The sequence below is a fragment of the Stegastes partitus genome, unplaced genomic scaffold, assembly GCF_000690725.1.
Source record: "Stegastes partitus isolate 25-593 unplaced genomic scaffold, Stegastes_partitus-1.0.2 Scaffold169, whole genome shotgun sequence".
In the NCBI taxonomy this organism is placed as follows: domain Eukaryota; kingdom Metazoa; phylum Chordata; class Actinopteri; family Pomacentridae; genus Stegastes; species Stegastes partitus.
In genome coordinates, this window is record NW_007577900.1 from 574,161 (window position 1) to 589,045 (window position 14,885).

Below are 14,885 nucleotides of genomic sequence, written 5' to 3' on the forward strand. Positions count from 1 at the left end.
ATTGGTCCCTTTGTCCTGTCAATCAATTGTAGTCATAAAGGTGTTGTTCAGCCGTCTCTGACAGGTATGGTGATGTTGCCAACCGGGGGACCACGGCGGCCGACAGTGGTCCCCAGTTCGTTCAGTAGGTAGTTTTTTACGGTGAAACGTGATGAGATGCCGCTGAGTTTTGAGCGTAACATTTCCCTCGACAGCTACGCAGGACGGACAGCTCTGAAGCCCATGGATGTAGCCTAGCTGCCTGCTAGCCAGCCACCGAGAAAGGTAGCCATTGTTTGAGTTGTTGGCTAACATGGCAACGAAAGCTAACGCTAGCAGCGTCGGATAGACGAGCTTCCCTGCGGAGATATACGCAGAAGATACTGGTAAGCGAGTTTTAACAATAAAACGCAAATGTTAACCAAGGTTTTAGACTATTGTTAAAACTGTGTAGTGTAGAAACAGCCTGTGTGACCTTTCTCTGCTAACGCTAGCCGCTGGGTTGTATTTTAACGATTCCCAACTCCATTCATCTTCGTTGTCAGGCAGCTAGCTAACCTAGTTCATGTCTTTTTACCAACCTGCTCTGTGGCTTGCTGTGTCAATCACAGTTTTTTATACGATTAAATATTGCTAAATCATGGACTGTTTCTGCGGATAGCGTCGTCTACAACTTGACAGTCTCACCGTTTTTGAGAGAATGGCTTGCTCTGGAAACCCCCAAGTCTTTAAATGGGTGCATCTCAGGCCTCATATACCAACATCACAGAGCCAACAATCACAAGACAGTTCATCTTCAGTGTTTATACTTATATGTGGGCTCCAGTGGGTATTTAACTCCCTGCCAGGCCCTTGTAACGTCTCCAGTAGAGTTAAAGATCGCAGTTTAAATGCTAATTTGGGTTTTAAGTGCCCTGGGCAGCAGCCTGTGGACAACTCCACTCCAAAACACTTAGGTCAAGATAATGTATTATTGTCATGTGTTTTCTCATCAGTCCCAAACCATGTACTATATAATAGTTGCTAAGGGAAAAATTCAATCTATATTATACTGATATTTCTGCTCCTAAGTGATAGAAGGGCATACATTCGGGAACCAAAGTGGTCAGCAGTATGTGATAGTACATTATTTCAGATGTTGAATTTGGCTTGTCTGTCTTCTTTATAATAATAATAAAACTACAATTGGTCTGAATTGCCTCTCACAGCTTTTCCTGTAAGATGTTCTCTCAGTCAAGTGACACTAGAGATGATCTGCCAAAGGCTGTGGTCAGCCGCAGGACACCTCATACCACTGCCGGGCTTATGTAACACACCTGATCTTCTTGAATTTTGGCCAGGGCCTTTAATGCTGCACTGAATGTTTTATGAGAAGGTTGCACGTGTCTGCTGCCACTGAAAACATACCCTTGTTGGAAAACAATTGCTCGGCAATTTAAAATTTACCACAACAGTTTCAGAGTACACAATGGAGGTAGAGCACACTGCTTGATTCACTGCCTCTGATAAAGACACAGCAGTGTTAAAGTCTGTTTGGCTCATGAAATGCTGTGAATTAACCAGTGTGCTCTAGCCCCCTTTTATAGTCTGGAAATTTGCTATCCTTGAACAGAGAAGCACCTGTTTTAGGTGTATTTTGCTAGAAGATGCTTGAAGAATCCTGTTTTTACAACATGTACAAAAATATTTTTGTAACTTTGGCTGTTACCAAAGTTCAAACATTAACTGACAAGTGTGAAAATAAAGTGTACTTTGCAGCAAGAGGTTAACCTGTAAAGGCTGAGTCACCTTTTGAGTTCCAGCGCTTCCACAGCCTAACTGTTGGAAGCAAATACTATACATTCAAGGCATCAAACTTAAGAGACAAGTAGTGTTTAAACTAACCAAACATGTTATCCTGTGATGCTCATGTGTTGTTTCTTGTCTCTACTCAGCTGCGGTCATCCTGCATGATGTGTGACAGTAGTGCGATCAGTGAGCAGTCCCTCTGTCCCTCGTCTTGGGCCAGCCCCCCCATTTCACCATCTTCCTAAAGTCTCTGTCCCAACCTGCCAAGATGACCGACAGGAAGGAGCCACCCTTCTTTAATGATGACAGCGTGGGAGCTTTTCAATACAAGCTCCCTTTCTATGACACTATGGAGCTCTTCATAGAGACCCTGACAGGGACCTGTTTTGAGCTGCGTGTGTTGCCGTTTGAGGCTGTCATTTCAGTCAAAGCCAAGATCCAGAGGCTGGAAGGTACAGAGTTCACTAATATGCAGTTTGCATGTTTTGGTCTGCTTTTATGGGAATTGTGTCCATATTTATCAAGCAAGGTTACTGCACTTATCGAGAAATTGAGCTGTATTGCTAGTTTTGCAAACCAGCATGACATCTCTCAAATACTGCATGTTTACATCTTGTCACACTATTTGCCAGACTGAATATACCATAAAAAAGTTGTTTGTTCAGTCTCCTGAGTTGTGCTGCTTTCTATATAACTGCTCTGTGGAGCCAGTTTTGCTACTCGTCTGTAAAGTCAAGGTTACTCTGAACTTTAGAGCTCTTAGATTTATTGTTGCTGTACAACTTGGTCGGTGTTGAGAAAGGCTATCGGGTTTCATTTGAAAGCAAAACTGTTGCCCATTGGTAATAAAGTGAATCTGGAACGATCTGTCCTAATTCAGAATTCAGTATATAAGCTTGCAACGCCTTCTGATCCAGCAGTGGGTGTTTGTTAAATGTACTGTCCCTCTGACACATTGCATTGCATTTTTATTGTTGCTCTGTTTATTTACACACAAAAAAGAAGAAATGGTGAGCTTGCTGAATCATAACACCAAACCCTCTTTATTATAATGTGTAGCTGCACTTTGGATGTGACACTAAGCTATGTAAAAGGGTCAGGCTGTTTGCTGAGTTTGTAAAAATGCAACTGCCAGATAATATCATTACCGCAACAAATCTGTGAACTCATCTGTTTGCTTACCTCCCAAGGGAGCCAGCAGAGGCACGACTAATTAATATAACAAAATCCCTTCTACAGTATTGCATATGACTGGGCTGCATGGTTTGGAATTAATTTTAATTAATGGTGTGTTGGCTCGCATTGATTAAAGTCTGATTCATTTTTTTCTTCTTTTTTTTTTAAATTTTGACCTTGGCTGTCCTGAAAGGGTGCTTTGTTGTAGATCAAGATGACCTTCCATATCTACATTCCTCCCTGGTGTTTTGCGTTTTGGTCAGAAAAGCCTCTCTGTGCTCTGTGTGTGATGAGATCTGTCAGCCAAGCCTGTGGGTTTGAGATGAAACATACCACTTTGCAATGAAGAGACCACTGCTCACTCACTAACACTGGCTCACCTCCAGCACCAGGTCACAGAGTTGACGGGCTGTGGGCACGGGGAGCTTACTGACTACGCATACACTCCATCTTGTTCTAAGCAGTAGCTCTGGAGTATTTATTAGGCTGCCATTCCTCCATTGGAGTCTTATTATTGTGGTCTCATTTCAAATAATGTTAGATACGGCGTAGACATAGTACACGTGGTGTTGGTTGGACTACTACATATCAAGTTTTGTTTATTCTTTTAATTTGTGCTATTTTACTTTTCAATGCATCTGTTCTGTGATTTGCTATTTTTCAGCAATTGCATGGTTCTGTCTTTAGGGGGCAGACATTATTCATCTTTCGCACTGGGTGGATGTTTCTGTTTCTGTTCTAAGCATTTTGCTCAGCAGATTAGTGAATTCAGCTTGTGAAATCTGAACAGGTCCTTGTCAACTTTAGTTGTTTTCTCTCCTACCCTTTCTCTGTCTGTAAAGGTATCCCTGTTGCCCAGCAGCACCTTATCTGGAACAATGTGGAGCTGGATGATGAACATTGTCTGCATGACTATGGGTAAATCTATTCCATCCGACCCTTTCTGTCCTTCAGAGCGCAGAGGCAAAATCACATAGACAGCAAGGCTTGTTAGAGGAGTTGCAGGCCATGTTTGAAAGCATACTGTGTACATTTAGAATCATTTGCAAGTGCACTTCAAAAGCATTCCTGCTGTGGTGGTGACTCACTGTTAATTCAGTTCAACATGCTGTAGATGATCCAGAGATGTGGTGCTAGCAGAGACAAGGCGACATATTTAGAGAGCTGGCCCTTCCACTCTTTTCAGTTTATGAAATGTAGTACATCACCCTGCAGTGCTCTGCTGGCTGCAGATGGTGGTATTGTTATAGATGTTTGTCACTTAATTTTCCACATGAACAGCCTCTGGTGAGATCTTGCAAGGCTCGCCTATCACACTGCAGCTCGCCTTTGAAGTTTTTGAAGCAGAGGCAAAGAGTAGGCAATGAAACATCTGCTCATATGCAACAAATGTTCCAGTGGGATTCCCAGGCCTGTAGTTAAGTTCATCTGAAAATCATCCTGCTCCTTGAAGTGCTGTTTACTGTAGATCAGAGCCTCTCCCTGCCAGTAAAGCCATTTTTATCATAAATATAAACATGTTGTTGTTTCTTTCTATCCCACAGAATTTGCATAGACTGAAATACTCAGAGGGTTGTGTTTCCTGTGATATTGAAAAGCGTTTTAATTGTTTTGGCAGCATTGCAGAGGGCTGCACTTTGAAACTGGTCTTAGCTATGAGGGGAGGTCCAATTAACACCAGGAGAGGTAAGAAATGGACCAAAGAACTTTACAGTCATGTAATAGCTGGATGTTTCTAGTCCTATGTTATATCAAATATAAAAAGGAATATTTTTAGGTAAATTCCAAAAAGTATGTTTTTCCGGCTTTAACCACAAAACCTCCTCTTCTTTTATCAGTAACCATGGAGGATCCTGTCAAAGATGTGGCTGACCTGATGGAGGGCACAAAGGATGAGGGTTGGGAGAAAAGCCTGGCTAACAAGCAGGTCACATTTGTGGTCTATCGTGAGGGTGACCAGCTAAACTTCTTCCGAGTGGTCGACAGGGGAGATGGTACCTTGACCCCTCTCTCTGAATCTCTGAGGTTAGGATATTGTTATGTCAGTTGTTTTTCGTGCAGCAGCATTGTTGTCCGTCCAAATAATCTAACTATGTACATAAATGGATTTGTTCCAAGGGTTTGCTCATGTGGGTCACTCTGAACAAGTGGCACAAATGAGAAACAAACAGGATAAATTGCATAAAATGTATAATTATGCATCCAGTAAAGATTGGAGTAGTTAATGTTGATTATTTAGTGATTAGTTGTGGACTGTGGAGCTGAGTTCATGTCCTTTTTGTGATCACCGTTGCAGTGAGCACACCCACCACACACAAAACTGCATTTTAGTTTGACACTGTTAGATTACTAATTGGATCAAATTTGACTGTCATGTTTTCCAGCGGCGGCTCGGTGTACAATGTGTTTGCAGAGGATGAGGATGGAGAGAGTTCTGCAGCTGCACAGCACAACCTAGAGAACTCCATCACGATGAACAAAATGAAGCTGCTCAAAGCCAAGATGGAGGACATGAACCTCAACAAGAAGGTGGGAAGCAACTGAGATCACCGAAATCCTAAAAATTGACTGCTTGTATAAAAACAAACATGATTTCCACACGATATTAAGTACCGAGTCTCACACCATTTATTAATTTAATGAAAATGTCTCTTAAATGAAGACACATTTTATTACAAACAGCCATCAAACCCGGTATGTGAAAGTAAATTTATCGACCTCAATAACAGCCCTGCACTGTCCAGTAGAGATACTTAATCATTTTGTCCTAAAACCATCATCAGATCGAATGCCTCAGATCTACTACTTGCATCAGCCCAGTGTGTGTGCGAAGCTTTTCTTTCTTAGGATTTGATGTTTTCTGGCTCCTTGTAACTTAGCATTCTGAATGCTGTGATCTTCTTAAATGTATTTTTAGCTGTAAAGACAGGAAACAAAATGATATTTTAAATTGTCATCACATACACTCCTGCTTATCTTAACTGAAAATGGTAGTCTGCAATCATTTTGCATAATGTAGACATACTGTACCAAACACTAATTTACATGTGTTTGTAAGAGGATGGGGCTTTTTTATTACATTAAACCCTACTGACTCTGTAATGTTTTTTTACATAATTATTTTTATACAAGCAGCTTCAATATAGTGGTGAGAGAACCACTATGATATAATCATAGTGGTTCTCTCACCACTATTATACAATCATGGTGGTTCTGTCACCACTACAGAACCACCATGATTGTGTAATTTTACAGGATTATGAAATGAAAAATAATGAAAATGTACACTACATTTTATAAGGTCGTCTACTATACTTTGACTGTCCTTGTCTCTGTCCTCCAGAAGTCGGCAAAGATAAAACCACGGGCCCCTGTCAGTCCACATCCCTGCAGTGGCTCTCTCGGGCCTTCCAGCACACGACACCACCATCGCCTCCTTCGCTCGCTCCCACAGATCGGCCAGCATCGGCAGTCAAATGCGCCTCTACCTCCAATTGCAGACCATGAATCCGTAGACCCCACCTTGCCCTCTGCTGCTGCGACCTCTGCCCACTTTTCCATCCCTAGACGGCCGCCTCCCTCTTTCTCGTCTCCCTCTTGTTACATGCTTCAGGAGGAGGAACCATGGGAGACATGCCCACCATTTGCAAAGATTCGCCCCCCTCCCAAAGTGTCCCGGTTGGACATTGGCAGCACCAGGCTAATGAGGGACTGTGTGTACCCTCAGCTCCCTCCACTGTGTACCAGACGGCCACCTGAAGCTGCCTTTGACCCAGTTGAGCCCACAGGGGAGACTGTTGGGCTGGGTTTGTTAGAGGAAGCTGTTGGACTGGTGGCACCAACACAACCGGGTGCTCCGTTTGGGGAACTGTTAGACCCTTTGAGTCTGGATGTGTCCACCCAGCCAGAGGGAGGCCGTCAGTCCCTTGAGGTTGGGCCTCAGCACCAGCTGCCACACTCTCCCACCCCACTTAGTCCCTGGACACTTGGGACCAGTGATACTCTCACCAGCAGAGCTGATGGCACACAGCTTGGCACATCATTTCACATCAGCCCTCCCTCTGCATTACCTTCCTCCACTTCAACCAGACTTCTGTCTCAGCCTTTTGATTCCACGGTCTCCTGTTTACAGCCTAACCTTCAAGCACAATCCTCAGTGAAGCCAGGCAACATATCTCCACACCCCTCGACCAGCTTGGCAACTCTTCCACCTCGCCTTCGTGGTGTTAAAGTAGAGTCACCTGGCAAGAGACCAGAGCTCATCTCCAAAAGAGAAGCAAGAGGCATCACCAAGATGGCAAACCAAGCCTGTAAGGAGCCACTGGGGTCTCTCAACAACTCGGAGCTCTTGGCTTCTCTCTCCACAAGGGCTCCAGACAGCAGCAGCAGCCGCAGCAGCAGCAGCAGGGACAACCTTGGAGAGAGTCTGGGACTTGCATTGGCATTGCCTCCTGCCACTGCCTCAGGACAGGGCAGCCTTGGCCCCAGGCTGCCATCCATCCCTACTAACAGGCTCCTTCAGGATGATCTCATTAGACAAATGTCACCGTTGCACCGAGCAGCAGCCTCTTACATGGTGAGCACATATAAGCGTCAGTGGTAGCTGCTAAGACTGTTTTTAATGTTCAGTTTGTGGTTCGCTCTTCAAAGAATTTGAAGTGTTTTGAAATCTTGGTCTTTCAATAATGTCTTCTATTAGCTGTTTTCATTTAAGTCTGAGTAATGGTGACTGCTGTTATCTCGGCTCAATCCACAAAGTGAGCAGATGCTTGAATTTAAAGTGGAGATGTGAAATTCTTTTCACTTGAATTGTCACAGTAGTAGATATGATCAACTAAATTAAATTGCGTGGTTTCCATCAGCTTTATCACACTGATGTAGTTTCTTTTTATTAGATCGAAATTAGATTTTCAAAAACTTTATCAAGTGTTCCAGAAGCCATGCTGTGACACATTTCACAAGATCCCTGTTCAATTATGTAGAAAGACATATCAGACTATCATGATGTCCTGAGTTTTGTCACAGATGAGGGAATAATGATGTCCCCAAGCCATAAAGCAAAGCACACAATATTAATTACCACACATTAGGCCTGTGTTTAAACATTATGCTAACATGCTCCTCAGAAGAACAGATACCTCGTCCTTCTGCATAAACAGTAACATGTGTAAAGTACTAAACTTTGGTGAATGTGTTAGGTTCAGTCCCAGTGAAGATACTCTACATACTTTCTACTTTCAAGACTTTTCAGTATTGCAGTTTTATTTGGATTTGCTCTAAAAAATATTTCATTTCTTTCTCAGACCACCAACACTCTTGCATCAGCTGGGGGAGTCGTGACTTCATTCGGGACAATAGGTAAGAGAAGCACATCGAGTCGTAGCACATAAAGATTGTTGCATCGTGGCGGTTTGCGTAGACTATTTAGCTGCAGACTTTGCAGTGTTATATTTTCAAAATCGAGGCACACATGATAATCAGAGTCCTTTAAAGCCTTCAGTGCATGTTGTATGAGTGCTACAGCAAAGCACCACAAGGGTGTTAAATATTCATTATGTCTACATCTGCAGGAGCAGCACAAACAACAGAACGGCAGCTCTAGACCTCAGCGTGCTCTCTTATTTTTACTGCCCACAAATATGCTTAGTCTGTTTATAGAGAATATGGATCAATACACCAAGTAGTGAGTCAGGATTCTCAATTTTCCTTTATTACTGGGCATTTGTTTATCAGTATCTCAGTGTCTGTGTTTTGTGCAGGCTGAGCATTTATTGGTCGTGTTCAAACTCGATTCAATCAACATCGAACAACCCAACTAATGATTGAACATGAATGACTTTTCCGTTAGTCTCTAATTTCAAAACTCCATTTTCACTCAAGAGAATTTTGGGGAAAAAATATGCAACACATTCAAAAAAAGCTCTTTAAAAAGCACTAATCCAGTCCACAAGCCCATTTTTTTTAGTTTGTTTTTCTGTTTCTGATGGAAATCATGAAGTCTGTTTTTATTAAAAATAAATCATCTACAGCTTTTTGCCTTCTTGGGTCTGACTCAGTCTCACTAATTCCAGCATGGAGATGTCAGACTTGAATCCACTTTGTTTTTGTCCTGCCTATGTTGTTGTAGTTGTACTGAAAAGTGCGTCATCTCCTACACTGTAAGATTGTGTACTCTGGACTATATCTGTGGTTTCTCATCTTCCTCTTCAGTCTAATAAGACACATCTTCAGAACTTTGAGGTTTTACTTCCCTATGTGACTGCAGTGCTTCGCACTCAGCTCAAAGGGCTCATTTGTTGTATCGCCAGAGTAAACAGTCTTTTTCCTCATATTCTGAGCACCTTAAGGCAAACATTTTACAAACTGATTTAAGTGTCTTTCTCGACAAACAAAATTCTATGGAATCCGAATGAAAGGTAGCTATACTTTTTTAGGTTTTGGTTTTATTGTGTAGAAATGTTTCTCACTTTGTAATGCATTCTTAACGTGGGTGTCCCAAATTTGTTGGTAATTATTGATGAAATAAAAACACTACACAAAGTTTCCAAAAATGAGTGAATGATTAGATGATATTTACTTTTCCTTTAAAAGAAAACTAGCTTTCCCTTTTGCTGTCGTGCAGTGGCATTATTAGTATCATTTTTTCCATTAAACTTGGAAGAGATCTGGTATGTATTTTGGATTTATTGTTCATAGAAACCCATTGAGCTCCAGTTACACTGACTTTCACAGACATTTTCCTGTGCTTTATTAAAACAATGGGACCTTTCTCTCTGTTTCTGTATCGACTGAACCGCAACACAAACAAAGTGAGCTGTTTCAATGAAGATATCAACAGTGACAAATGAAACAAACTGCAATACCCTCTCCCTCGGTGCACCATTAAATGACTCACTTAAGGATTAGCAGCTAAGGAAACTTGATTGGGGCAGCTCTTAATTGAGTGTTATCAAATTCAGATCATTTGTTCTGTTAAACAGATATTGATAAATGTGCTTGGGGATAACTTTAGTTGAACCCAGTTTTACTTATATTGAACCAAATCATAACTTTACATAGAAAAGTCAAGACCCTAAAGTGGATTGGATTGTGGGATTTCTTTGGGTTTCTCTCTAGTATTTCTTGTCTGTATGGCAGCAGACATACAGCAGGAAGTACACATTTAATCCAACACTCGCCCCTCTTCACAGAAAAACATAATTGGTTTTCAGAAATCACATCAATACATCTAATTTACCTGACATTAGTTACTTTACAATGCACATGTTATTCTTAAGCAAGCTTGAAATTGCTCATCAAGACTAACATGGAAACTTTAGATAACAAGAATGTGACAGTTTGAAGAAGTTTTTTTTTCTTCTTTCCCCTGAATATCAGGTGACACTATGCAGACATGTTTCCTGATATGCAAAGACTCAGTGCTCAGCGGAATTGCAATGAAATGGTCGACTGAAAGCAAAGACTTGTAGAGACTGAGCTTGCAGAAAAGCACAGTGAAACTAAAATAGCAGATTGTATTTCTGGTTGCTCTCCAGCTGGTGATGTCACAACAGGTGTTTTGCCTTGTGACCATATGCCTGAATGCACCGACCAGAGAGAAGTGCTCTTTTCCTACTTTTCATGACTCTTGTGTTGATCTAATCTTTCATAGCCTCCTGATTGCAGTGATAAATCTACCTTGAGCAAATATGTATGTCTGATGTTAAATAAGTGCAAATAAAGGCAAAAGGCTGCGTCAGAATGTAGAAGAAGTAAAATGTTCCTGACATCACCAGTTGGGCAGAAATACTTGAAATGGTACCATTAAAAGGAAGAGGGCCAAGTGAAATGATGCAGAGTTATCCTGACTCTTTTTACTTTACAATCATTCAACATTGGTTCCTGTTGAGAATTACAAAAAAAACAATGTCTCCTCTTTTCTCAGGCACTCCAACATACCACCTACCTCCAGTCAAGGCTCCCACAGGCACCAAGAAGAAGAGTTCAAAGCACTGCTTCCTGTGTGGCAAGAAGACTGGTCTGGCCACCAGCTATGAATGCAGGTATAAGTGCCTCCAGCGTTTCCACCTGCCCTCAATCACTCACACACTTGCTGCCTGACTCTAAATCAGTTCTCCCCCTTTTTGTCAGTCTTATCCTTGAAACAAGCCTTTTAGTACAAAGTGGTCTTTGCCCGGTTCATCCATTTTGTCTTTCTGCCACATCTTCAATGAAGACACATCCCTGCTCACGGCTTGTTCTGCCACAAGTTATTAGCTTCATCAAAGTTTCTCCCCACGACATCACTGGATCACTTCCCCCTCTCGGGTCTTGTCCAGGGCGTGCACACTGAATCTGATGCAACAGGATGCAACTCTAATCTCCCAACATCGGCCACTTGAAGTGGTTGAGCTCCCTACTGTGTTCAAAGCAATGTTGCCAGTTTAGTCAAATTGTAAACCTCTGTGATTAAGCGAGTAATTGAATTTACTCAGTACGAGTGCTGATAAATGACATTAGAGATTTAAAGCAGTGTTGCTGTTTTACTAATGGCCTAGTAAGAGCTGAAAATTCAAGTACACTGAAGAGGTATTTAATTACTATTTAGTATGAGGAAAACTGTATTATGAAGGTGAATGATTTCATTTGCCGACTCTAAAGCCTCAAGAAGGTTCTGCTATGTAGTATCACTTCTGTAACATCTTTTGTGTCCACGCTGAAACATCTGTCTGTTTCAACCTTTCAGGTGTGGCCACAACTTCTGCGCGACCCACCGCTACGCAGAGACTCACGACTGCACTTACGATTACAAGAGTGCTGGACGACGATTTCTGCAAGAGACCAACCCGCTGATCAGTGCTCCCAAGCTGCCTAAGATCTAGAACCTGGACCCGACCGAAGACCAAGAAGTCAAACTGACCCCAACAGTCTGCAAAGACATTTCTAGTAAGAAGAGGAAACTTATAACACCACTGTGTGCTTTTTTTTTTTTTTTTTTTTAATCAGCCAAGTTTGCTTAAAATTGAAATAAAACATTCTGTAAAGCCAAGTGTGAACAAAGACCAGTGGACTGAAATGGCACAGAACTAATTATCACCTCTTGACAATGTGAAAATGTTTATCCTTTTTAATCTATTACCTTTATTCTTTTTTCCATTGCGTAAAAAAACAAAACAAAAAAACCTGTGCATGTATGTAGGTAGTTTTTTGCTAAATATATCTGCTGCACGTTCAGACATATCTATTTTAGTTTTGACATCTTCTTTGTTTTTTTAATAGGACCGCTAATGACTTCATTTGACAAGTCTTTGACAGATGCACTTTAGAACTATCATATTTATACATTTGATTTTCCTTGTTGTGGGGGGCGGGTGGGCGGGGGGGGAAGCTGCATACATTTCTGTGTTTGTCTTACAAAGTGTTTATGTTGTTGTTATCCAGATTTTTATATTCTGCACATCTAAATGTCTTTCTTACGTGGGCACATACATACCGACATCACTAATGACATTTTTCTTAAAAGAGAACAGTACATCCACTTATTGATGAAATACTTAATATTTATTAATGAATACTACTTATTTAAATTAAAGGTTGGTTTTGAAATAGCAGGTATGCAATGTGTGTAGGTGTGAATGTCAAGTAATCCGTATGACTATCGAGTAAACTGTATTAGGACTGTGGGGTGGGGTTGGTTATGGTATTTATGGTGTGTTTCCAGTAAGGTGGTTGCCATAAAAAAAATAATAAAAAATCTTTTGTAAGTCTTTTTTTTATTGCTCAGCTGTTGCAAAAACTTTAAATGCTGTTAAAGTATCTACAGGGGTTTGATCTAATAAAGTTTCTTTCAATACATGTTGTACGCCACTGATGTGTGTGTCAGCGCTGATTGTTTTTGAATTCATGCTGATTCCACCTTCTTACACGAGGTTCTTTAATAACTTCTTTTTTAAGTTTCCTGCAGTGTCTTCGAGGCTCGCCGTTTCATCTCCTCATTTGCGCATTCAAAATGTGACCTTTGCTACTTATCACTCCTAATAGTTCTCATCACATTGCTGTGAAGTAAAAAAGGAAATGGTTTCTCTTTGGTATTATTCGCTCGTTATTGTCACATTAAATACCCTCTCCTCCTGACTCAGGCCCTCAGCTAGTTCCTTAGCAACAAGCTGAACATTGTTTTTGAACCTGTTGAACATTAGAACTCCCACTTTCATAATTCTCGCCAAAATTAGTACAAACGTAGCCGAGGATCACATCCTGTTAAGTCTTTCTTCTTTAACACTATGTCACCTTCTCGGGAAAGCGACTAATCTGTCTACTATTTGCTAATTTCTTTTTATCGCTGGGGTGTGTGCGAATTGCCGCAGCAAGGTAACGCTCCTGATTAAAAAGCAACACCAGCCATTGTGTGAATTGGCAATTTGCCTCAGAGTTTGGTGTGTAGGTTTATGTGTAAATCATGAATGACAAATGTGAGATTTCACTTAAAGAAAACAAAAAGCTCTTACAATACCTGCAGGATCAGGTTCCGATATCACGTCCCGGGAGAATCCCAAAAAGGTCCTTCTGCCACGAGTTCACATTTTCAAATGTTTAGTCTTTTATAATATTCTCAGAGAGAGCACTCGAAAGCTGTAGTCTGTTTATAAGCACACGTCCAAACTACAAATTAATCATGGAGAGCGGAGCGCCGATAATGTATCAATCAGTCAAAATGAGAACACTTTGTAATCAAAAACACACAAATATGATGTTTTTCTTTGCTTGTGAGTCACTGAGTGGAGATGCTTGAATGAAAAGTGGGGGCACAGCTTATTATTCACTTTCCTTTTGCTGGGGAGGCTGTTCCTGTGCAACAGACAAACCCTGACCTGAGTCACGTCTCAATGTTTTTTATCCTCACTTTCCTCCTTCATGTTGTCTGGCTTTGATCCACTATAATTGGGCTGTGCAGCATATACTGCTGAATCCCTGCCTATTCTCTCTTGGCAGATAAATGCACTTCAACATGGAGAGGGGCAGCTCTCTTTTTTCTCTTTTTATTATTATTTTTTTGAAAAAGAATAGACTTTATAGCATCTCTAGTTGAATTTCTAAAATAATACATCATGTTGATTTCATTTCAGACTCACCAGTGCGGCAGCAGCAGGAGCTGGTAGCTTATCAACAGCAGTGGATGTTACAAATGAAAATCCAGTTTTCAAAATATTAAACACATACAACTCTGACCATTCTATGTCCTCTCATATATACAGATGTAAATCAGTCTGCCTAAGCTGTTGGTGCTTACTACGAATTATAAAATATGAATATACAAATTTGGTAAACACAGTGATCGTGTTAGCTACTATACATGCTGAACACAGGTACGTACCTTTTAATTTAAACACTGTGAAGCTTCACAGACCTCCTGGCATCACAGTGAATTATTTTCTTTTGATTATAGGAAGGTAATAAATCAAATTGTGGCATTAATGTCGTGTAACCTTTACTAAAAATGTGAGATGTTTGGGGGGTTGAGCGCTACATAAAAAGCCCAATTATGTGTGATAGCTGCTGGTGATCTGGGGGCTTAACATTTGCCCAAGTGAAGGAATGACTGACCTGAAATAGTGACTTTTATGGCCCATTGTGCCACAACACGCAGGAAAACAGAAGACACAAATTTCTGTGCCGCCCCAGAGGGAACACTGGGAGTGCTACTTAAGTTAGGAAGATTACGGGTTCAATCCTAAATGAGGGTATAAAGGAGACCATAAATTTTTAACAAAGCCTGCAATACAACCCAGGGCGCTGAGTTTAAAAGATGAGGATATTTATAGGTCAACTCAGCTTCTGCTGCATCAGGTTTGGCCAGTTTCTTTTTTCTTTGAAAACCTGTATCCTATGAGCCCCCCGACCCTATGAAAGTGCAAAGCTAAGTCACTGCGGTACATTTTTAAGAGTGGGTTTCTATTCATTCC

The 14,885-nt window shown here is 41.2% G+C and overlaps 1 protein-coding gene across 2 annotated transcripts; it reads left to right on the plus strand.

Annotated features, from left to right (window-relative positions):
* Positions 1–103: 103 nt before the first annotated feature.
* On the plus strand, positions 104–12,777 carry zfand4 (zinc finger, AN1-type domain 4). Of its 2 annotated transcripts, none has more exons than XM_008279768.1 (10): positions 104–365; positions 1,914–2,219; positions 3,786–3,861; positions 4,562–4,629; positions 4,782–4,968; positions 5,328–5,472; positions 6,290–7,519; positions 8,247–8,301; positions 10,868–10,985; positions 11,669–12,777. In XM_008279768.1, exons 2-10 carry the CDS (start codon positions 2,036–2,038, stop codon positions 11,802–11,804), a joined length of 2,199 nt encoding a protein of 732 aa, XP_008277990.1. In that variant the 5' UTR covers positions 104–365; positions 1,914–2,035; the 3' UTR covers positions 11,805–12,777. The 2 variants fall into 2 exon arrangements, with proteins under 2 accessions (XP_008277990.1, XP_008277989.1); XM_008279767.1 differs by having other exon boundaries at positions 105–365; positions 6,287–7,519.
* Positions 12,778–14,885: the final 2,108 nt, after the last annotated feature.